Source organism: Bos taurus, chromosome 7 (genome assembly GCF_002263795.3).
Source record: "Bos taurus isolate L1 Dominette 01449 registration number 42190680 breed Hereford chromosome 7, ARS-UCD2.0, whole genome shotgun sequence".
Classification (NCBI taxonomy): domain Eukaryota; kingdom Metazoa; phylum Chordata; class Mammalia; order Artiodactyla; family Bovidae; genus Bos; species Bos taurus.
This window is the reverse complement of record NC_037334.1, coordinates 39,108,788-39,132,805: the sequence shown is the minus strand read 5'-3', so window position 1 is coordinate 39,132,805 and position 24,018 is coordinate 39,108,788. Positions and strand designations below refer to the sequence as shown.

General features: G+C 47.3%; 2 protein-coding genes and 1 pseudogene across 2 annotated transcripts; 1 reads left to right on the top strand and 2 right to left on the bottom strand.

The window, feature by feature from the left end:
- Positions 1-1,379: 1,379 nt before the first annotated feature.
- Positions 1,380-8,026, bottom strand: B4GALT7 (beta-1,4-galactosyltransferase 7). Its single transcript, NM_001075321.1, is given in 3 exon segments — positions 1,380-2,282; positions 3,955-4,317; positions 7,908-8,026. Coding segments are annotated over 3 exon segments (780 nt in total). The 5' UTR covers positions 7,958-8,026; the 3' UTR covers positions 1,380-1,915.
- Positions 8,027-11,282: 3,256 nt separating this feature from the next.
- TMED9 (transmembrane emp24 protein transport domain containing 9) lies at positions 11,283-15,252 on the bottom strand. The gene is made up of 5 exons (NM_001034812.2): positions 15,056-15,252; positions 14,779-14,879; positions 13,586-13,711; positions 13,088-13,234; positions 11,283-12,120 (listed from the first exon to the last, which is right to left on the bottom strand). The coding sequence occupies exons 1-5, from the start codon at positions 15,237-15,239 to the stop codon at positions 11,971-11,973; spliced, it is 708 nt and encodes a 235-aa protein (NP_001029984.1). The 5' UTR covers positions 15,240-15,252; the 3' UTR covers positions 11,283-11,970.
- Positions 15,253-21,162: 5,910 nt separating this feature from the next.
- LOC100139419 (eukaryotic translation elongation factor 1 alpha 1-like pseudogene) lies at positions 21,163-22,817 on the top strand (annotated as a pseudogene).
- Positions 22,818-24,018: the final 1,201 nt, after the last annotated feature.

Sequence of the window (24,018 nt, the reverse complement as noted above, 5' to 3'; positions counted from 1 at the left end):
TTGTAGGTGCCAGCTGTCCACTGATCCCCCATGATCTTGTCATCAGAGGTACTATGATCCCCACAGAGGGGAAAGGGAAGCTCAGAGACAGGAAGTCTCCTGCCCATGGCTGCACATCCCCATCAGCAGGAGAGCAAGTGTTTTCTAGTTCAACTAATCTGGCGCCGAGAGAAGAGGCTATTTGAGAGATGTGGACTCCCGTGTCCCAGGGCTGCCTGGGATTCTGGCACCTTCGGTTGAGTCTTGTCCCCACCCCACCTGACACACATAGCCTAAATGGCCTCTGATGTCTTGGCTGACCCACAAGGCCCAGGGGCCATGGCAGCCACCAGAAGAAGACCCTGTGCCCAAGCAGAATGCCCACAATGACCTGGGCCAAGCAGGGGAGGATGGGACCATTTGGGCACAATGAGAACTTGGTGAAAAGCTTGGGCCCGCTGGTTCCCTATATACCACACACCTACCCTGATCAAGGGACTGGCGAGCACCTGTCTACCCCGGATCAAGGGACCAGCCAGCACCTGTCCACCCTGATCAAGAGATCAGCCATCACCTGTTTTTGAGCCGCGATGCGCTTCTGGTCTCTCTTCCTCCAGGCTGGGTCGTGCAGGTGGCGGAATGTCTTGTACCCAGTTGTGATACCCGAAGGGCGGAAAAGCTAAGGAGGCCAAAGGAAGCTGGATCAGGCTGCCTCTCCTGGAGGTCCTCACCACTAGGTAACAGCCCACAGGCAGGAGCCTGTATTCCCATTCTTTAAGAGAGGTGTACTAGTCGGTGGCAGGGCTGGGATTGGAACCAGGGGTGCCATCTCCCAGCCCCAGGAACTTCATCTGAGGGCAGACAGGAACCTCAGGACTGCCATGATGGCCGAAGAAGTGGCGGGTTGGGGGGTGGGGGGAGCATTACCTGGAGCCCAGCTCCTTTGATGCGCCGGTAGAACTCGTCATCTTCTCGGCCCCAGCCCCAGAAGCGGTTGGACATCCCGTTGCACTGACGCAAAGACAGGCAGTGTCACTTGCCCCATCCTCCCAGGGATGCTCTTTGGTCTCCTACTTGGGGTCCCAAGTAGGGCCTTTCCTCCTCCTCCCCCAAAGCTATGAATGAACACTCAGATGCTTTTGGTTCTTACAACCTCTGTGGTACTAGTGGGGAACAGTCAGCATACCCCAGGTTCCTTTGCCTGTTCTAATGGGGCCTTGGATTTGTGTGAGACGAACAGTTTCTCAAAAATGTCTGACTGCTGGGAGGGGACCTCTAAGAGCTGATGATGGGCACAGTGCCAGTTCCTGCTCTATTCCTGCCTGGTCCCCTACTCCCATTTCTCCTGAGGGTCTCTCTGCCCTTGTCTCTTCCTCTGTATGGAAGAAAGAGACAGTGTCTGAAGTCAGATGGCAGACATTTATTTTTGCCATGATTTCAGGCTTCATTTACATTAAGCTGGCTTCAGCCACAGATTAAACAGAGGAGCAAGAGATGGGGGTCTAAGCCACGCAGTTCTTCCCACCCCACCATCCCACTCCCACCCCTACCACAGTGACTGATTCACGGATTAGCCATGACGCAAGGCAGGCCAATCAAGAGCCAGCATGGTGCAGCTGTGGGACTGCTGTCTGGGCTGCTGGAAAAGGGAGCTCCATTTTCCACTGGACTTGGGCCTAGACAGATGCAGGTTGCAGCTACAACCACTATGTTGCATCCCGAATGTCTGAAAGTAAATCCAGTCTAGAGAAGGCAGAGCTGAGAGACGGAAACTGAAATGATGTCCTGGTGATAACTGTCTGATAGGCTGAGCAGACTTTTCCATTTTGAGAAGCAAAGAACAGGGCTTCTGAAGCTAGTTCACATGAGGGGTTCTGCTACTGAGGCAGAAACCCTCCCTAACTGGATTGCTTGGTCCTGCTCCTCTCTCATGCCTCTAGCTAGCCCTGGGCTCCCCCGCTGGCCCTAGGAAGGATCCTCCATCTACTGGGCCCCAGAACTGCCACTCCTCTGGCCACAGCCCCCATCCAGGTAGGTGTTGCCTGGCTCTGAGCAGAGCAGGCATGCCAGGCCTCACCAGCTGGTAGTGCTGCTTGGAAAGCAGCAGGATGCCACCAACGTAGGTCTTGTAGTGGTAGAGCGGGTGGAGCTCTGGGGAGGCCACGTGGAAGGGCCCAGCCTCTGGGAAGCCATAGTCCAGCTCCTCATTGAGTGGGAGCAGGTCCACGTCGTGCATGGCAATGTAGTCTGTGCTGTTGCCGCTTTCCAGGAAGCCCGCGTTGATGAGCGCTGCCCGGTTGAACCTGTGCAGGGTGCCAAAGCTGGGCAGGGGGCAGCAAGCTTGCTCTCCCCCAGCCTCTACGTGAGAGCCTATCCTCCACGGCAACAGACCCCAGTACCCATGCTGCCCTCCAGCTCGATGCCAACTTCACTACAGGGCTGCCCAGCTGCTCCTCCACTCATCTAATGAATGTTTACCAAGCACCTACTATGTCCCAGAAACTGTTCAGAGCACGGGAGATACAGCAGTGAGAAATCAAAGCCCTGCCCTCAAGGAGCTGACATTCTAATAAGACAAAAAACCAAAAACAACTTGAGTAAACATGCAACAAGCCAGTGAGTGGTAACTGTTGAGAAGAATAGTAAAGCAATGTGAGAAGAATAGAACACACTGGCGGGTAAGGCTGCCCCTTTAGATGAGGTGGTCAGGGAGAGCCAGCATAACAGAGTGATATGTGAGCAGAAACCTGAAGGCCTGAGGGAACGAGCCCCGTGGAAATCACGGGAATGGGGCTCCGAGCAGAAGCGGAAATGACCCCCAAGGCTGCAGGCTGGAGCAGTCAGCAGTGTGGTCAAGCAGAGTGAGTGAGGTTTTAGGGAATGAGGTCAGAGGGTGACAGGTCCCTGAAGGACATGGGCTTTGACCCTGCATGAGATGGCGAGCCACTGAAGGGCTAAGAGTGAAGGCATCATGTGCAGTGGCTCAGTGTTTACCAGGATCACTCTAGCTGGTATGATAAGAAGAGCCTGGAAGGTGATGGGTGGAAGCAGGAAGACAGGTTAAGAGGCTGCTACAATAATTCAGGCATGAACTGATGATGCCTTAACTCAGGTAGCAGTGGGGATGATAGGAGGGCAGATGCTAGACACACTTTGCTGGTGGACTAGACATGTTGTGTGAGAGAGCAGGAGTGTAGGACGACCCCAGCACCTTCTGGCCTGAGCAGCTGGGAGTGTGGAGTTTCCATCTCCTAAAATGAGGAAGAGGGCAGGTGGGAAATCAGGGATTCAGCTGTAGTCAAGTCAGGTCAGGAGAAAGTAGAGGTCAGGTCAGGAGGAAGGCAGAGAACACTGGGAGGATTGTGGACTAAAGGACCTGTCGGATTCCAAGAACTGCTGGAGTATGTTCCCCAGTGGGAGTGAGCTGGAGGAAAAGGAGGTGGGAGTGGGCTGTGCAATGCATGGATTGTGATCATGGAGGGGAGCAGTTTTTGGTGTGGGCAAGGATTTTAAGTTAATGCCAGATTTTGAACAACCTTAAAGCCTTGCCCTTGACCCTTCTCTTTCCCTAATCACTGCAACTAATCCACCAGCAAGCCCTGCCTGCCCTTCCTCCACATTGCTTCTCTCCACCGTGTCTGCCACGATGGCAACGAGGGCAACGCCTGCCCAACAGCTCTCTCACTCCCCTTCTTGTCCTGGTATGGCCTAGTGCACAAATAGCAGCCACAGGGACCTTTGTAAAATGGAAACCAGATCCGGGGCCTCCCCAGTCCCAAACCCTCCCCGAAAGTTCCCACCACACCCAGTGAGAGGGGTCGAGCACCTCCCACCCTTCTGCTGCTGCCCCAGGTGGCCTTTCACGGGCCTGGGCTGCCTGGTACTGGACTGCTGCCGGGAAAGGGAGCAGGCAAGGGAGAGACCAGGGCAAGGTGAGGCCCAGGTGAGCGGCTGCGGCTTGGAGGTGGTCCCTACCTGAAATGATCCACCTGGTTGAGCACATAGATGTGGTGCTGGATCTTCTTCTTGCTCAGGAAGCGGTGCATGTGGGGCACAAAGACCAGGAGCTCCTCAAAGCGTTCTCGAAAGGGCACCAACACTGCCAGGCGGTGGGGGCCCCATGACTCATCTTCTTCCCAGTGCTCACGAGGTGGTTCTGGCGGGCAGGCCCGCAATGGGCCTGGGGTCTCCTGTCCTTGTCCCCTGGCTGTCCGGGCTACGTCCCCAGAGCAGCTGAGCTGCAGCCATAGCAGGGAGAGGAAGCCCAGTAAGAGACAGGCAACAAAGAGGTGGAAGACAGAACATTTCCGGGGGAGGCCACTGGGAATCAACCTGGACCTGGGACAAGAACAAGGAGCGGGTCAGAAGGGCAAGGTGAGCCAAGGTCCTGTAACACACCCTTCTCTGGCTTCCCATAAGTAAGGCACATGTGACTGGTCGGCCCCAAGCACTTGGGAATTAGTGCAGAAGCAACTTTAGTGCTTTTGTTTGTGCTGCTACCATGCATCAGAATCGTGCTTCCAGCTCTAGGTTCAGCCTGAGCCACCCCACCTCCAGGAGGCCCTCCAAACACTCGCAGGTCTTGGAGCTGCCCCACTTGCTTGATGCTCTCTTATTTTCTGTGCCTGAGTCCAGATCAGACCGGGAGCTGCTCGAGGGCAGGGAAGAGACTCCTTGTCCCTTGAACTTGCCCCTCCCCAAGACAACATCTCATGTCCAGAGCCAAAGGCAGAAGCCCACCTTAGAGACCCCACGCACTGCCTTCTACCTGTTCCCCTGCAAATTCACCCTCATCAGAAAGCTTGGCTTCATCCTACTTCTCAGACCAGAAAGCTCCCCCAAAGAGGAAAGCTGTTTCACTGTTTCAGCTCCAGTGAAAAGACCACTGTTCACTCTGGGTAGATCAGGTCTGTCCCCAAACCAATGTGAAGCCCAAACCAACAAAGGCAGTTCACAGAATGCATCTCAAAGCTTCAGTCCAGGGCAGCTCATGTGACAAAAGATGAGAAACAGAAGAGGGAAAGAAAGCTGAGGGCTGGGAACAGCACCCAGGCACCTTTCAGAAGCTGGAAGAACAGCAGAGTATCTTACACTCTGGGGTAGTGCTGGGAAAAAAAAATAAATGGATGGAATTCATCTGGTTTCTTTGCCCCTCTCTCTGGAAGTTCCTGAGGGCAGTGAAGGAACTAAGGAATCCAAGAAAATCGCAGCTTCCTGTCTTCTGAAATAATCAGCAAAGCAATTTACTTTATAACCTCTGAGAATTATCAATTAGCTACCACAGCATATAGATTCTACCTCCTAAGTACCCTTTGTTCTTCCCTCACACACTGCCTATCTTTTAGTTCAAGTCTCACCTGGTCCTTGCCCTGTTCAGACCCCTTCAAATCTCATGGATGATCTTCCTGTTTACAAGATAATGGGCAAACTCCGTGATCTGACAGTCAGACCCCTCTGTAACCTGGCCCCATCTCCAGTTGCTCCTGCCACTCACCCAGGGCTACACACTGAGCAGTTCAGTTTCTCCACTCGCCATATTCCTTCCTGCTCTAGCCCTCACAGAGTCTGCTGCTGCTGCCTAAAATGGCTTTCCTTATTTCATCTGCCTGGAAGCACCCCTTGATCCTCCAAGGCCAAACTCCAATGTCATGGCCAGCACTGTCACCCCTACGTCCACATACACAACAGACTGAAATACGTACTCCCTCCTTTGTGTTCCTGGAGTATCTGGTATTGCCCTCCTTGAAGCATTTAAGAGTTCTGAAATCACCTGTGTCCCTGCCTGTCTTCTTCACAGGTAATCAGATTCAGAGCTGTGTACTTAGCACAAGTCATACAGCAGAGGGCTTGCTAATTGAGTTACAGGAAGGGATCAAGCATTCAGGGCATGCTTGTCACACACTAAAGCCAGACCAACTCCTTTCTCTCTCCAGAGGCACAACTGCCAACTGGAAGCAACCCTGAGGCCAGGCCCAGGTCCCACACACAGCAGAGAGAGAGCGTGGCAAGACAACCTTGCAGGACTTCTGACTTACCCCCCATTGTCATGTGGTGGGGGTTTCCGCTGGGGAGGAGCAGAGGCCAATCCTGCTATTGGCCTGGAAAGGCTGGAACCTCTATAGATTCTCCCTCTGGGCTCTTGCTGGGGGTGGGGTAGAGACCGGGGAGATGGACATGAGGAAATATCCCACCTTCGGGAGAAGAAGCAGTGACCATTATCCAGGGGTGTGGCATGGATTGGGCACTCCATGCACTTTCACCTTCTGTCCCCTTGGTCCAGCGTTCCCTTCCTACTAGGATCACATTCCCACTGACACTCTCTTCCTGTGCTGCTAGGGCCCAAATCACTGAACAACTGAATTCAGAGCTGAATCCCAATTCCTCAGGACAGTGAACACTGACAATTGCTCCTGGTGCCACCTGGTGGCAAACTCCAGATCTGCAGTCTCAGCAGCTACCAGGCCCAGGCCACCCTGTTTCTGGCGGTGAGGAGGCAGACCAGATGAGGTTTTGTCTCCTTCATTAGTATGTGTCCAAAGCTAATAAGAGGGTGATTCAAACCCAGACAGGCTGTTTCCAGAGCCAACACTCTTAATTGCTACCTCAGTATGCATGTGTTGCATGGATCTTTGTACCCCTGTGTCAAAAGCATGAAGTAATACCAGTAAAGTTTTGTGGAATATGGCTGTCTTTCTAAAATTCTTAGGAAGAAATTAGGAAATGGAAATTCTCCATAACTTTTCCTTTCTTCCCTCACACAAACCTTAGTGACACAGGTTTGAATACTCAGCTGCTCTGATTACAGCACCTCCAAACTGCAAAAGTAACTGGAAGATAATTGGTACCTTCTCTGTGCCAAGCATAGTGTCAAGACTTTTATATATGTGTGATCTCCTTTATATCTTCATATAGACCTGCAGAAGAGATATTATGATCCCTGTTTCAGAGATGGAAGAGCTGAGAAGGAAGATTAAGTTGGCTCTGGTCACATGGCTATTAAAGAGGATTCCGGTCCAGGACTAAATCCTGTCTAGGCTTTCTACTATATTCCTGTCTTCTTACTTCAACAGCAAGTCTGAAAAATTCCCAAAGATAAAGAGTTGTGCCTACTATATTCCAAAGTCTTTAGGCACCTTTGGGCAAACTTAACAGACATACAGGGGAAGAGGTGTCATTCACCAGGCTAGATCCACTACCATGTGTTCTGAGAAGGCCTGAGGGTACACCTCAAGACTGAAGTCTGGGCGTCCCTTCCAACCTTAATGGCCAAACAGTTCATCCCCGTTCTGCTTTAGTGACAACCACTAAGGTCTGGGTCAAGCCCACACCTAACACATGGGGCAGGCCACATTCAAGTACAGCTGCACCGGAAATGAACTAATGTTAAGTCTGAGGAGAACTCAGTCCCAGCCAGGCAGTGGCCAGCAAGGCAGAGCACAGAGCTTCTGTCTGGTGTATTCTTCTGGGGGCTCAGCAAAGAATGGGGAAGCGTAAGTGTAGGGTCTGAGACTGCAGGCATGTGATGGGGGAGGTAGAGACCAGAGAAACGAAATACAGACCTTCTGAAACCAGGGACAGACAAGAGATCCACTGAGAAAGGTCAACGGACTCTAAGACCCGCATAAAAATTGAAGTCAGTGGAAAAACACAAAGACTCATAACGAGAGAGACTCGCACAGAGGGACAGAAACTCACAAAGGGAAATCAAAGGAGAAATACAGACCTGCTGAGTGACGGAGACTGGTAGAGCCAAAGACGCAAATAGAAACAGAAACCCAAAGAGAGAGACCCCCAAGGAGAAACACAGACCCTCAGAGAGCCCCGTAGAGACGGAGTCACAACGGCCTCGGGCTCCTAGATTCCTCGCGGTGGCCCGGAAAGAACTTGCACCCGGGGAGGACGGGGACCGGGCCGGCCGCCGAGCTCACCTGCCGTCCTCCCAGGGCAGTTGCGCCGCTTTCCTCCGGGAGGGGAACATCGTTGGGGGAGGCGGCGGCACATGGGTACAGAGCTCCCAAGCCGGGCCAGCCCGGCCTCCCTGGCCTACGCGGCGCCTCCGCCTCCCGCCCCGCCTAAGCCCGTCCGCCCCGCCCCTTGGTCCGTTGGTTCCGTTGCTCCGTCTACGCCGTCTGCTCCCCGAAGCTGTGGTGTCAAAGGTTCCGCGTCCGAAGGAAGACGTGAACGCGCAACCGCCTGAACTGGTAACTTCCTTCCGGGGACCGCTGTAGGTCTCGAGAGGTTGAGGCCCCGGAGAACACTCAAGTCAACTGGCTGGGACTGAATTTAAACTCCAGATTTCCAAGCCAGCGCTCTGGGATAATCTGCATCTTCCTCCTCTTCCCAGGGGAAGACGGGGAGCGCGTCTGAGTAGTCCTGCCGTCACCCCAAGTGCATTCTTTGTCCGCAACAAGCTTGGACGTGGGCAGGGCCAAGCTCAAGGCTGTCTTAAGTTCAGCCTACTACCCCAAGTAGTAGTTTGGAGACTGGTATTAAAGACAGATTGGCTGGATTTGAAACCTGACTCTCCTAGTTTGGTTGTGTTTTAGGGCAAGACAATCTGCTTATGTTTCCTCACCTGAGTATATAAATGGTTCCTAATATATATGGTTGCTGTGAGGATTAAAGGAGAAATGCACACACTTGGTACAGTGATGGACACAATCATCAGTGCTATATAAATAACAGCTGTCATCCAGGGGAGGAGTATTTCTGGAGCTGAGTTGAGAACTGAAGAAGGGAGTAAAATTGACTTCCCATATTGGCCTTTCAACAGTGGGAATTTAGCCCCTGCCTGGACCAGCTTTCCACCTAGGAAATGAGAATGGGAAAGTTACTAGACTTGATCTCCTCTGTTCTTCCAGGCAAACTTTAAGGTTTCTAATAAATAGCTAATAACATCCACTGAGTTCTTACCATGTGCCAGTCATTTTTCCAAATTCTTTACTACTGCTATCTCTGTCTTTATGTGTATTGTACGTATGCCATCTTTAACGAGTGAACTAAGGCACGAAGAGGTAGTTCAAAATATAAGCCCAGGTAGTTTGGTTGCACAGTCTATGATCTCAACTACTGGTTCGAGAGGACTTCACTATGTGTAGGAAATTAATCACTCCCAGCAACCCCCTTTCTCCCTTTAACCCAGCATACAAACCCACTGGTCCCTTCCTGCTGAGCTCTCCCAGGTCACCGTACCTTATACTAAAACCTTGACAAATCCAGCCTTGATTTAGCTGATGACAAAGGCAAGGGTGACCCCTGCAGAGACCAGTCAGGTAAGGCCAATGATGGAAACTGGGAGATGGGACTGGCCTGGAAAGCACAAGCTCACCTTAAGGAGACTCTTCAATCCAGCCAATTGTTGTCATCTCAGAATGAAGCCCCTCTAGTATCAGATCTACCTCAAGAAATCAGATTTCATGTAAAATTCCAAATTAATAATGTTTCAAATAATTTTATTTTTTTATCATGTTGGGCCTTCACTGTTGCTTGACCTTTTATCTGGTTGCTGTAATAAGCAGGAGCTACTCTCTCGCTGTGTTGTGCAGGTTTCTCATTGCAGTGGCCTCTGTTGTTCTGAGCACAGGCTCTAGGGCACTCGGGCTTCAGTAGTTGGGGCTCCCAGGCCCTAGAGTACAGGCTCAATAGTTGTGGCACGTGGGCTTAGTTGCTCCTTGGCAAGTGGAATCTTCCCAGATCAGGGATTGAACCCAAGTTGCTTGTATTGACAGGCAAATTGTTCACCAATGAGCCACAGGGAAGCCCCTTAACTAAACTGTGATATCCAATCATGTTGATAATTAGTACCCTTAATATGATGGGATGAGAATGACACTTTCTGTGCTCTTTCAAAAACCCAGGACCCCAGTCTAATCATGAGAAAAACATCAGAGCAATTGCAATTCAGAGAAATTCTACAAAATTCCTGACCAGGACTCCTGAAAACTGTAAAGTCAATAAACAAGGAAAATCTGAAAAACTGTCACAGCCAAGAAGGGCCCAAGGAGAAAGACAACTAAATGTAATAATGATATCTCCTACATGAGCTCTCGGAACAAAAAAGACACAAGGTAACAGCTAAGGAAATCGTATAAAGCAGGGACTATCCCTATTGGTTCACCCTGGAGAAGGAAATGGCAACCCACTCCAGTATTCTTGCCTGGGAAATCCCCAGCAGGGGGGCTCAGGGTCCTTCCTATATGACTGAAATGACTGAGCACAGCCCTACTGGTTAATTCATTTTAACAAATACACCATACTACTGAATAATGTTAGTAATGAGGTTAACTATCGTCAGTTTTTCTGTCATTTAAAGTTGTTCTTAATTTTTTTCTCCCTAAATGTGGAGGTCTATGTGGCAGTGTGTGTTCAGACTAGTCTCCTAGCAGTTCAAGTAGTCCCCAAACTTGCCTTCCCACTCCATCTCATTACATACTGTTAGATTGTTGTCGTTTAGTCGCTAAATCATGTCTGATTCTGCAAACCCATAGACTGTATCCTGCCAGGGATTTCCCAGGCAAGAAGTGGGTGCCGTTTCCTTCTCCAGGGGATTTGCCTGGCCAAGGGAGTGAACTCAGGTCTCCCTTATTGGCAGGATTCTTTATGACTGAGCCACGAGGAAATTAACCTCCCTTGTATTTATTTTCATAGGGTTCTAATACTCAAAACTCTGTTGAACACTTGGCAATGTCCAAATCTCTTACCTGGGATTCAACTTTCTAATACTAACCAACTTTCCTTTCCAGCTTTCTCATTGCCCCAACTCTAGCTGAAACAATGCCCGTCTATCTCCACACCAGCTGTTTGCCTCTGTTCCCTTCAATCACCCCTGTCCCCCTTCTTTTATCAGAATCCTTCCTCTCCTTCAAAGTCCTTGTTGAGATTCCGTGCTGTTGGTTAAGCCCATCAGTACCTTCCTCTTGCCCCCAGCCCAGGGCTTCCTGTTCTTCCACACGTGTTGCAGTCCTCTGATCAGTGCATACTACCTTCACTAACTAGGCACTTTTTTGAAGCACCAGAACAATTCTGTCCACCTGCTTTGGAAAGGTTGGTGAGATGGCAAATGCACAGAAGAAATGGTATGGATTTTAGCACCAACTGCACAACTTACTTGTCGCATGATTTTGGGCAAGACCACCACCCACTGCCACTAGAAGATTGGAGAGGATGAAAGGAATGAAGTCCACAGGTGGGTACTCGTCTTAAAATGTGAAGTGCTTTGCCCACTGGAAAAGCTTGACATTCCCTCAAGCACCCTACAGTGCTATGCCCACTGGCAGAAGAGTAACTTTACACTGGACAAGAAGTCAATTTTTTTTTTTTTATTGGGAAACCAATGTAACAAACCTAGACTTATTGAAAATGAAATCAGTAACTAAGACTCTGCAGGCCCCATCCCCAACCAGCACCAAGGCCTCTGCTTGGCCTGACCCCAGTTTCTTCAGTCCCCAAAAGAACCACCACGTGAAGAACCTGGGGTCAACCTCAGGGCTACTTTCCCACATTGCAACTCCCTATACCCCACCCTCAATTGACACAAACCCTGGATCAGCAGGCTGGGTGTAGGCCCAAGGAGGGAATAGTGAGGTTTCCTGGGTGGCAGGGAATCACAGCTATGCCCCAACCTGGTCAAAGTTCCAAGTTAGCAAAGGAAGACACAAGGAAGACTGGCTTGCCCACCCGCTCCCCTCCCCCCAGTCACCCCAGATAACAGGCTCACATCCCTGATCAGTAACACTGTGATTCTGAGGTGTCAGTAGGGCTCCCGGTGGCTTCACCAGATTACTGCAAAGGGCCCAGGGGAGGGGGCAGGCATTTACCCAACCACCTGCTCACATTAGCCAGCCAAGCTGCTGCCCTCGGCTTGGGCTGTGGCCCCTCTCCCCTCCAAATACCCATGGCTGGAAACCAGTCCTCCTGCCAGAGAGAAGTCAGTCCAGGAGGTCCTTTCTTCCCCAGCCAGGGAGGAAGGCTGGGCTGGGAAGCCTGGGATGGCTACACCAGCTTCTTGGCTTCAAAGAAACTCTTGAGGTGTCTCATCTGCCAGACACCGATGGCTACAAGGATGAGGGTCTGCAGGATGGACCACCACAGCACCCTTTGGTTGGTGCTCTCGCTGGTCTGCCGGAAGCGTTCCTCTCGCCACTGTGGGAAGGGAAAACAGAAGAGAAGCCTGAGTTGGCTGAGCCTCATCTGGGGCCACTAGAACCACTGGGTTCCCTCTCCAGAGGATGCCCCAGGACCAACTAACTTTGCCCAGGTTCCAAGTGTCTGAAAAAAACCACCCCGTCTGGGAATGAATTGTCTTCATCCTCACCAGCCATATGCCCCTGGGTAAACCGACTCATTTCTCCCAGGTCCATTGGCTCATCTGTCAGGTAAAGCCCTCACCTGGTCCTACCGTGATGCCTGGAGGAGTGGTAAAGTGACTGTGGCATTACTCTATCAGACAGAGCTGTCCTGGGACACTCAGAAATGGATTTGCTCTGAGCCCTCTGCCTGGGTCTCCCAAACTGCTACTTGCATACTGTGTGCACAGGTTGCAAACTGGTGGTCCAGGGGCTGAATTGAGCCCACACATGTATTTTATAGGCTCACACAATGTTTAGACAACATTTAAAACTCAGAATTTTTTACGTAAAAAAAAACAAAAACCTGGACCCCTAAGTATCTCTTAAAACCCTGGGTGAGCAATTCTGCAATGCTGTCCTCAGCTGACAACAGCAGCTGTTCCCGTTTAGATAGGTTGCTATTCTACCAGTCCTTACGGTCACAGATCCATTCGTGGTACAGGCCTGGCTCTGGGACACAAGTGAGTTTGAAACCCCTAATCCTGGGGGCACCGAGAACCATGGAAAGAACACCCAAGGTGTTGGTATCAATTCCTGCTCTGTCACTCTGTGTGGCTCCTAATAAGACAATGACAGCCTCTTAAGAGACTGTCTTCTCAATTACAAAGTAGAGTTAGTAACATCCATCCCACGTTTTAGGCAGGCAGTGCAGCACAGACACAGAAGTCCCTTGGATTTATAATGAATCTGATGTGCAACTCCTGGCTAAGCCAGTGGGCAGCCTCTGGGAAGAGGCCCACTGCTCCTGCCCAGCCACTCACCCGCTGGTAGTTCTGCTCTTTCTGGATCTGCTCCACTTGCTCGACCAGCTGTCGCACTCGTAGCTGCAGCTCACTCAACTTGTCTTTGGCAGCAATTTCTGCATAGTCGTTGGCATGTTCACCTACCTGGATGTCCAGGTGAACTCTCTGGAGACAGACAAGATAAGGAAGGTTGGGAGAATCAGGTAGCCCTGCTCTGTCTTCCTGCCAGTGCCTAATAGCTGGTCCTCCCACCTTTCTTCATTTGTTCATTTAGCCAACACTGACTGAGGCCTACTCAGTGTCTGGTCCTATGGGGCTCTAGGCCCAAAGGCAAGAATAAGCCTTGGCTGATGCTCTCACCAAAGCATATACAGAAAGCTCTGCAACCACCCCCTTAATGTTCACTGGAAACCCAGTTGTATTAAGAGACACAAAATCTGACAGTCACCTACAGTACCACCAGTTCCCAGTCTTGATGAGCTATAGGTTGAAAGAATCCAACATGGGTCCACTTACCAGCATGCCTCCAGCAAAGAGAGAGAACTTGGTGGAATTGGAGTGAAGACAGATCTGATGCTCACCAGGGGTATGCGAGGTGAAGGTGAATCTGCCTTCAGAGCCATACTGCCGGGCCAGGATAACCTGGAGAGCAGAGACTTCAATGAGCATTGAGTGAAGTTGCTCAGTCGTGTCCGACCCTTTGCGACCCCATGAACTGTAGCCTACCACACTCCTCTGTCCATGGGATTTTCCAGGCAATAGTCCTGGAGTGGATTGCCATTTCCTTCTCCAGGGGATCTTCCCAACCCAGGGATCGAACCGGGGTCTCCCGCATTGTAGACAGACGCTTTACCGTCTGAGCAGGCTGAATGGTGCTTAAGGCTCTACTGCTGCTGCTGGTGGTAAGACGCTTCAGTCGTGTCCGATTCTGTGCGACCCCATTGACGGAAGCCCACCAGGCTCCCCCGTCCCTGGGATTTTCCAGGCAAGAACACTGGCTCTAAGTACCGTAAAAGTTGACAAGCAGAGACACCCCACAACACTAAAAGTTCCAATGTTGTTAGCAGCAGTTGCCAAAAACTTGCCTTTGAGCTATCTGGAGAAAGGGATTGACATGAACTTGGCATGTGGCCACTCTTGGAAAGCTCTTTACTTTATTCATAACTCATGCCCTTTCAACTCTTTCACTGATTCTTCTAAGTGAAAGGTTGACAGCTAAACGGTTTTGTTTAGTTGGTTTGGGATATGGTTTAATATCCTTATTCGTCAAATTAAAAGCTGCTCTTTCTTTTTGGAAAATACCCTGTTCCCTGATATCCTAAAGTCTATATGCCACAGCTTTAGTCAACAAAACTCTTTGGTTTCCAGCACCACAATTAATCCACCCATCACATCTGTAAGATGGATGAATTTCTATTTCACAGACCTAGAAAAATGGCTCAGGGAAAGCAACTGACTTGGCGAAGTCACACTGAGATCAGTAACAAGTTGACAGAAGCAGCTAGCACTGAAACAGCCCAAGGTTAGACTGGAGTGAAAACGCAGGTTCTTCCCACAGTACCAACGGTTTTTTTTTCTTTTTCTTTTTTTTTTTTTTTAACCAGTTTAGCAGATGCGGAAACTATGAGGGGAAGTACCCATGTCTGCTTGATCTGGCGCCCAAGTGCAAAGCGGGGTTGGGGGTGCGGGGCTCAGCGGGGCCGACTCACTTTATCTTCTGGGTCTTTAACCTCCACGAACATGCCAAGCCCAGGGGTGGCCGGCTGGTACTCCTCTCGCTGCTTGTCATACAGCTGCGTCCGGTAGTTTCCTGGAGGGAAGCGGGGCGAGACCAGTCTGAGGAGCGCAAGGTGGCGCCGGGTCCACGGTGGCCAGGGCACTGCGAGGCAGCCTGCCCCCGGCTCTGAAGACATGACTCTCCCGCACTCCCCCCACCCCCACCCCAAGACCGCGGTCTTGTTGAAAACTCTCTCCCTTCCCCCGTACCTATAACCATGGTCTCGTCCGGAATCTCCTCAATAAAGCACTTTTTTTCCGTCTCCCCAATGTGGAAGTACAGCGCGCCTCCGCGGGCCGCAAACCACAGCAATAGGAGGAGGACCCGAACGACCCTACCCAACCGGGACCCAGGGCAGAGCCCGACGACCCACAAGCTCCGCTCAGCAGCCATCTTGCCCCCACCTGCCCGCGCAGGCGCAGCCTGCCTCGCCACGTAGCCCAGCCGCCGCCGCGGGAGCTGCCGGGACAGCGAGTTCCGCCGGGTGGACTACAAGTCCCAGATGCTCCGAGGCCGCGGCGCGGCAGTACCTGATTGGGGCGCCGCTCCTATCTAGGGCCAGATTAGAGCTGCAGAATTGGATTTTTTTTCCCCCTTTAACTCTCATCGCCGCCCAGTCACTGGTGTTGATTATCAGTTTGTTTTGTTCTGCAGATGATGAAACTAACGTACTTTGAGTCGGCAAGCGAATTATGATAAGGGACAGGAGCCTCACCTAGGATGCTTGACTTCCCTGGGAAGTAGGATCTGCCACTCTGGGCTTGCTTCTGCTTGTGTTTTCCTTTGTGCTATTTTAACTACATGCTATATTACTGCTGTTGTAACCACCACTCAGAATTAACAGATAATTACAGAATTAACAAATGATAACATTTTATGGTAATACTTTCAGGTATTTTTAAAGTTAAGCTTTTTAGAGACATCCCAATCTTCCCTGGTAGCTCAGTTGGTAAAGAATCCGCCTGCAGTGCAAGAGACCCTAGTTTGATTCCTGGGTCAGGAAGATCTGTTGGAAAAGGGATAGGCTACCCACTCCAGTGTTCTGGCCTGGAGAATTCCATGGACTCTACGGTCCATTGATACATATATTCCATGGACGCGTATATTCTATGGGGGGTCACAAGAAGTCTAACACGACTGAGTGACTCGCTTTCACTGGGGTATCAACATTTGCTATAAGTTCCCATCAGGAAGCTTCCATAAACCTCTTATCCTTGTCCCTCAGAGGGCAGACAGGCTGAAAACCACAATCACAGAAAATTAACCAAACTGATTACATGGACCACAGCCTTGTCTAACTCAATGAAACTATGAGCCATGCCATCTAAGGCCACCCAGGGTGGACAGGTCATGGTGGAGAGTTCTGACAAAATGTGGTCCACTGGAGAAGGGAATGGCAAACCACTTCAGTATTCTTGCCATGGGAACCCCATGAACAGTATGAATAGGCAAAAAGATAGAACACTGAAAGATGAACTCCCCAGGTCAGTAGGTGCCCAATATACTACTGGAGATCAGTGGAGAAATAACTCCAGAAAGAATGAAGGGAAGGAGCCAAAGCAAAAACACCCAGTTGTGGATGTGACTGGTGATAGAAGCAAGGTAGATGCTGTAAAGAGCAATACTGCATAGGAACCTGGAATGTTAGGTCCATGAATCAAAGCAAATTGGAAGTGGTCAAACAGGAGATGGCAAGAGAGAACATCGACATTTTAGGAATCAGTGAACTAAAATGGATTGGAATGGGTGAATTTAACTCGGATGACAATTATATCTACTACTGTGGGCAAGAATACTTTGGCCACCTGATGCAAAGAACTGACTCATTGGAAAAAACCCTGATGCTGGGACAGATTCAGGGTGGGAAGAGAAGGGGACAGAGGATGAGATGGTCACCAACTCAATGGTTATGAGTTTGGGTAAACTCTGGGAGTTGGTGATGGACAGGGAGGCCTGGCATGCTGTAGTCCATGGGATTGCAAAGAGTGGGACATGACTGAGCGACTGAACTGAACCGTGGGCAAGAATCCCTTAGAAGAAATGGAGTAGCCATCATAGTCAACAAAAGAGTCTGAAATGCAGTATTTGGATGCAATCTCAAAAACAACAGAATGATTTCGGCTCGTTTCCAAGGCAAACCATTCAGTATCACAGTAATCCAAGTCTATGCCCTGACAAGTAATGCTGAAGAAGTTGAATGGCTCTATGAAAACCTACAAGACCTTCTAGAACTAGCACCCCCAAAAGATGTCCTTTTCATTATAGGGGACTGGAATGCAAAAGTAGGAAGTCAAGAAATACCTGGAGTAGTAGGCAAATTTGACCTTGGAGTACAAAACAAAGCAGGTTAAAGGCTAACAGAGTTTTGACAAGAGAACACATTGGTCATAGCAAACACCCTCTTCCAACAACACAAGAGATGACTCTACACATGGACATCACCAGATGGTCAATACCGAAATCAGATTGATTATACTCTTGGCAGCCAAAGATGGGAAGCTCTGTACAGGCAGCAAAAGCAAGACCGGGAGCTTACTGTGGCTCAGATCATGAACTCCTTATTGCCAAATTCAGACTTAAATTGAAGAAAGTAAGGAAAACCACTAGACCATTCAGGTATGACCTAAATCAAATCCCTTACGATTATACAGTGGAAGTGACAAATAGATTCAAGGGGTTAGATCTGATAGACAGAGTCCCTGAAGAACTATGGATGGAGGTTTGTGACATTGTACAAGAGGCAGTGATTAAGACCATCCCCAAGAAAAAGAAATGCAAAATGGTTGTCTGAGGAGGCCTTACAAATAGCTGAGAAAAGAAGAGAAGCTAAAGGCAAAGGAGAAAAGGAAATATATACCCATTTGAATGCAGAGTTCCAAAGAATAGCAAGGAGAGATAAGAAAGCCTTCCTCAGTGATCAATGCAAAGAAATAGAGGAAAACAATAGGATGGGAAAGACTAGAGATTTCCTCAAGGAAATCAGAGATACCAAGGGAACATTTCATGCAAAGATGGGCACAATAAACTCCAGAAATGGTACAGACCTAACAGAAGCAGAAGATGGACCTAACAGAACAGAAGCAGAAGAAGAGGTGGCAAGAGTACACAGAAGAAATATACAAGAAAGATCTTCACGACCCAGATAACCATGATGGTGTGATCACTCACCTAAAGCTAGACATCCTGGAATGTGAAGTCAAGTGGACGTTAGGAAGCATAACTACAAACAAAGTTAGTGTAGGTGATGGAATTCCAGTTGAGCTATTTCAAATCCTAAAAGATGATGCTGTGAAAGTGCTGTATTCAATATGCCAGCAAATTTGGAAAACTCAGCAATGGCCACAGGACTGGAAAAGGTCAGTTTTTATTCCAATCCCAAAGAAAGGCAATGCCAAAGAATGTTCAAACTACCACACAATTGCACCCATCTCACATGCTAGCAAAGTAATGCTCAAAATTCTCCAAGCCAGGCTTCAGCAGTACATGAACCATGAACTTCCAGATGTTCAAGCTGGATTTAGAAAAGGCAGAAGAACCAGAAATCAAATTGCCAACATCCATTAGATCATCGAAAAAGCAAGAGAGTTCCAGAAAAACATTTATTCTGCTTTATTGACTATGTCAAAGTCTTTGACTGTGTGGATCACAACAAACCGTGGACAGTTCTTAAAGGGATAGGAATACCAGACCACCTGACCTGCCTCCTGAGAAATCTGTACGCAGGTCAAGAAACAACAGTTACAACTGGACATGGAACAACAGACTGATTCCAAATTGGGAAAGGAGTACATCAAGGCTATATATTGTCACCCTGCTTATTTAACTTATATGCAGAGTACATCATGTGAAATTCCAGGCCAGATGAAGCACAAGCTGGAATCAAGACTGCTGGGAGAAATATCAATAACCTCAGATATGCAGATGACACCACCCTTGTGGCAGAAAGTGAAGAAGAACTAAAGAGCCTCTTGATGAAAGTGAAAGAGGAAAGTGAAAAAGTTGGCTTAAAATGCCAACATTCAGAAAACTAAGATCATGGCATCTGGTCCCATCACCTCTTGGCAAAGTATAACACAATATTACAACTAGGATATTGACATTGATACAGTCCAGAAACAGTAGTTCTCTCACCACAAGGATATTTCATGTTGTCCTGTTATAGCCACACCCACTTCCCTACCCTCTTACCCAACCCCTAACTCCCTCTTACTTCAGACAACCACTAATCTGTTTTCCATTTCTATAACTTTGTCATTTCAAGAATGTTATATAAATGGAATCATACAGTATGTAACTTTCTGAGACTGGCTTTTTTCACTCAGCATAATTTTGGAGATTTATTCAGCTTACTGCATGCACCAACTGTTAGTTTCTTTTTATAGTAAAAAAAATAACCATTACAATGTATAAAGATAAAATTTTGTAATAAACAACTGAAAGGGGTGAGAACAGAGCTGTTAAAGGAGCAGAGTTTTTATATGTTATTGAAGGTAAGCTGGTATAAATTCAAATTAGAGTGTGATAACTTTAGGATGTTAAATATAATCTCCATGGTAACCACAAAGAAAAGAGCTAAAGAATATACACAAGAGACTTTGCTGGCAGTCCAGTGGTTAAGACGCCACGCTTCCACTGCATAAGACACAGCCTCAGTCCCTCATTGGGGAATTAAGATCCCGTGTATGGCAAGGTATGGCAAAAAAAAAAAAAAGAATGTACCCAAAAAGAAATGAGAAAGGAATTTTAATGTTTCACTACACAAAGTTATGCAAAAGAAGTAAACACAAGAAATGAGGAACAAAGAACTATAAGGGAAATAGAAAAAAATTGCAAAATGACAGAAGTAAATCCCTCCTGATAAGTAATTATTTTAAATATAATTTATTAAATGTAAATAGATTAAACTCTCCAGTCAAGACAAAGATTTGCAGGATGGGTAAAAAACACAACCAACTATATGCTATTTGCAAGAGGATCATTTCATTTCATTTTACTTTTTAAAATTTTATTGGAAAAAAACTTTATTTTGGAAGAACTCACTACATCAGGTGACAAAATTCCAAAATCAAATTGTATGAAAATAGACATCACAATTTCTTTTACAATAGGTGAGAAAAAAATCTCAAGTATAGAATAGAGGCAAAGGAATATGAAGAAGGAGAAGGGTTTGAGGGTAAACAGCATTTTAAATAGCAAAAATAGAAGTTAAATAGAAAGCTATAGTTGTGCATTCTTTATTTATCCAGACTTCACATTGGGTAACTGAAGGGCAAAAATAAAACCAAATTTTGTATTGTTTGGGGTAAATTTTAATAATTTTAAATCTGAATTGAATTTAGAACCAACTCTTCTTTGTTCTTGGGGATAATGACTGAAAAGAGCTCTCAACAACGAAAACTGTTATTACTATGTCCAATCCAAGAGATGGGCACAAATAAACAACAGGGATAAAGCACCTGGTGAGGACCACTCCTCCGAAGTCATCCTTAAAGATCAGTAGTTGTGACTTCCCTGGTGGCTCAGCAGTTGGGACTCTGGGCTCCCACTGCAGGGGACGGGTTTGATCCTGGTCGGGAAACGAAAATCCTACATGCCAGGTGGTGCATACAGAAAAAGAAAAAAAATCAAGTAGCTGCCTATTGAGTAGTTCAGTATTTGAACTAAATGATTTGAAAACTTCCTGACATACAGAAGAGAAGAGCAAGGAAAGTGTGTCAAAACAAAGAAGATACAAAAGTTTAGTAAGTGAAAAGAGTTTAATGAAGCCTGGATGGTTTAAGGACATTAATACATGTTGATTTTGTTTGAAAATATTTATTATATAACAAAACATAGATATTCTGGAAAACAATCAGATGAATGCACTTGAAAAGTTTTTTGATTACTCACTGTAATTTATAGACCTATGGTTTTTCCCCATCCATTTGTACAGGTAATCGAGAAGTTGATAATATTACTCCTAAAATTGAGATACTATAAACCAAAATAGAATTGTTAGGGCTTTCTGCATTAATTTGTGAAATAGTTTTTTTCATCCCACCTACTAGTAGGTAACTTGGAGTAGGTAGTATTGTAACACTTTACAAATGACTATCTCTAGTCTATACACCAAATGTAAGAAACAGCATTGATTAATGTTCAGAAAGAAGTCCTGAGAAATCTACATAAATCAATATGCAATTGGGAGAAAGTAACTCCAGCTCCTTTGAGTCAGTGCCTGACTGAGAGAATTGTGGGTAAAACCGTGACGATGATGCTTCATAGCAGTGATTGGTCCACATGTTTGGATTTTTATTATGTTTAAGATGGAAACACCCTTTTCGCAACGGGTTTGCCGCCAGGACACAGGTGTTGTGAAAACCACCGTTAAACCTAAGCCAAAATGGGAAAGGAGAAGACCCACATGAACATCGTCATTGGGCACGTAGATTCAGGGAAGTCTACCCCGACTGGCCATCTGATCTACAAATGTGGCGGGATCGACAAGAGAACAATTGAAAAGTTCGAGAAGGAGGCTGCCGAGATGGGAAAGGGCTCCTTCAAATATGCCTGGGTCTTGGACAAACTTAAAGCTGAACGTGAGCGTGGTATCACCATTGATATCTCCCTGTGGAAATTTGAGACCAGCAAGTACTATGTTACCATCATTGATGCCCCAGGACACAGAGACTTCATCAAAAACATGATTACAGGCACATCCCAGGCTGACTGTGCTCTCCTGATTGTTGCTGCTGGTGTTGGTGAATTTGAAGCCAGTATCTGCAAGAACGAGCAGACCCATGAGCATGCCCATCTGGCTTACACCCTGGGTGTGCAACAACTAATTCTTGGCGTTAACAAAATGGATTCCACTGAGCCACCCTATAGCCAGAAGAGATACGAGGAAATTGTTAAGGAAGTCAGCACCTACATTAAGAAAATCGGCTACAACCCCGACACAGTAGCATTTGTGCCAATTTCTGGCTGGAATGGTGACGACATGCTGGAGCCAAGTGCTAACATGCCGTGGTTCAAGGGACGGAAAGTCACCCGTAAGGACGGCAATGCCAGTGGAACCACCCTGCTTGAAGCTCTGGATTGCATCCTGCCACCAACTCGCCCAACTGACAAACCCTTGCGTTTGTCTCTCCAGGATGTCTATAAAATTGGTGGTATTGGTACTGTCCCTGTGGGTCGAGTGGAGACTGGTGTTCTCAAACCTGGCATGGTGGTCACCTTTGCTCCAGTCAATGTAACAACTGAAGTGAAGTCTGTAGAAATGCACCATGAAGCATTGAGTGAAGCCCTTCCTGGGGACAATGTGGGCTTCAATGTCAAGAACGTGTCTGTCAAAGATGTCCGTCATGGCAATGTGGCTGGTGACAGCAAAAATGACCCACCCATGGAAGCTGCTGGCTTCACAGCTCAGGTGATTGTTTTGAACCATCCAGGCCAAATCAGTGCTGGACATGCACCTGTGCTGGATTGTCACACAGCTCACATTGCTTGCAAGTTTGCTGAGCTAAAGAAGATTGATCATCGTTCTGGGAAAAAGCTGGAAGATGGCCCTAAATTCTTGAAATCTGGTGACACTGCCATCGTTGATATGGTTCCTGGCAAGCCCATGTGTGTCGAGAGCATCTCTGATTATCCTCCCCTGGGCCATTTTGCTGTATGTGACATGAGACAGACAGTCGCTGTGGGTGTCATCAAAGCAGTGGACAAGAAGGAAGCTGGAGCTGGCAAGGTCACCAAGTCTGCCCAGAAAGCTCAGAAGGCTAAATGAATATTATCCCCAATACCTGCCACCCCAGTCTTAATCAGTGGTGGAAGAACGGTCTCAGAACTGTTTGTCTCAATTGGCCATTTAAGTTTAATAGTAAAAGACTGGTTAATGATAACAATGCATCGTAAAACCTTCAGAAGGAAAGGAGAATGTTTTTGTGGACCATATGTTTTGTGTGTGGCAGTTTAAGTTATTAGTTTTTAAAATCAGTACTTTTTAATGAAAACAACTTGACCAAAAATCTGTCACAGAATTTGAAACCCATTAAAAAAAGCTTAATGAGAAAAAAAAAAAAAAGACGGAAACATATTATGTTAAGATGTTTAAGTGATTTGGGGCTCAAAAATCAATGCAGATGGTGACTGCAGCCATGAAATTAAAAGACGCTTGCTCCTTGCAAGAAAAGTAATGACCAACATAGACAGCATGTTAAAAAGCAGAGACATTACTTTGCCAACAAAGGTCCGTCTAGTCAAGGCTGTGGTTTTTCCAGTGGTCATGTATGGATGTGAGAGTTGGACTATACAGAAACCTGAGCGCTGAAGAATTGATGCTTTCGAACTGTGATGTTGGAAAAGACTCTTGTGAGTCCCTTGAACTGCAAGGAGATCCAACCAGTCCATTCTAAAGGAAATCAGTCCTGAATATTCATTGGAAGGACTGATGCTGAAGCTGAAACTTCAATACTTTGGCTACCTGATGCGAAGAACTGACTCACTGGAAAAGCCCCTGAAGCTGGGAAAGATTGAAGGCGGGAGAAGGGAACGACAGAGGATGAGATGGTTGGATGGCATCACCAACTTGATGGACATGAGTTTGAGTAAACTCTGGGAGTTGCTGATAGACAGTGAGCCTGCTGTAGTCCATGGGGTCGCAAAGAGTCGCACACGACTGAGTGACTGAACTGAACTGAAGATGGAAACGTTCAAAAATATGTGCTTTAATTATAGATATGGAAATAATTATTTATCTGCCTGATCCATCATCCTGCCAAGGCTGAGATTTTTGTAACTACTGCTTTGTCCAATGCATTTATAAATAGACATTCCACAATTCTTCTAGAACTGTTTTCAAGTTACTACTGTAGATGATTTGCCTCAAGAAATATGTAAATAAATACTCCCATACATTTTAAAAAAAGGAAATTAAATGGAAATTTTTAGTTCTAATTGCTTTTCATCTGACTTGCTTTAAGGAATCTTTTAAAACTGATAAAAAAAACAATAGGGAAAGAAAACCTGCTAAAATCTTTCAGAATTTACGTGATTCTTATTCTACTACAAGAAAACATTATCTGGTACAAGGTATATTTGTGGATGTACATAAACACACGTATACTATCTGGATCATATTATACTATGTACAATTCTTTACAATTCTTCTTGAAGGTTAAAGCAGTTCATAGAA

Bases quoted from the DNA above. Each gene is read 5' to 3' on its own strand.
- TMED9 (NM_001034812.2), bottom strand. From the start codon at position 15,239: ATGGCTGCTGAGCGGAGCTTGTGGGTCGTCGGGCTCTGCCCTGGGTCC. The intron at 13,235-13,585 runs GTAAGTGGACCC...GTCTGTCTCCAG, and splicing joins TCTTTGCTGGAGGCATGCTG to AGAGTTCACCTGGACATCCA. The intron at 12,121-13,087 runs GTGAGTGGCTGG...CCCTTCCCACAG, and splicing joins AAGAGCAGAACTACCAGCGG to TGGCGAGAGGAACGCTTCCG.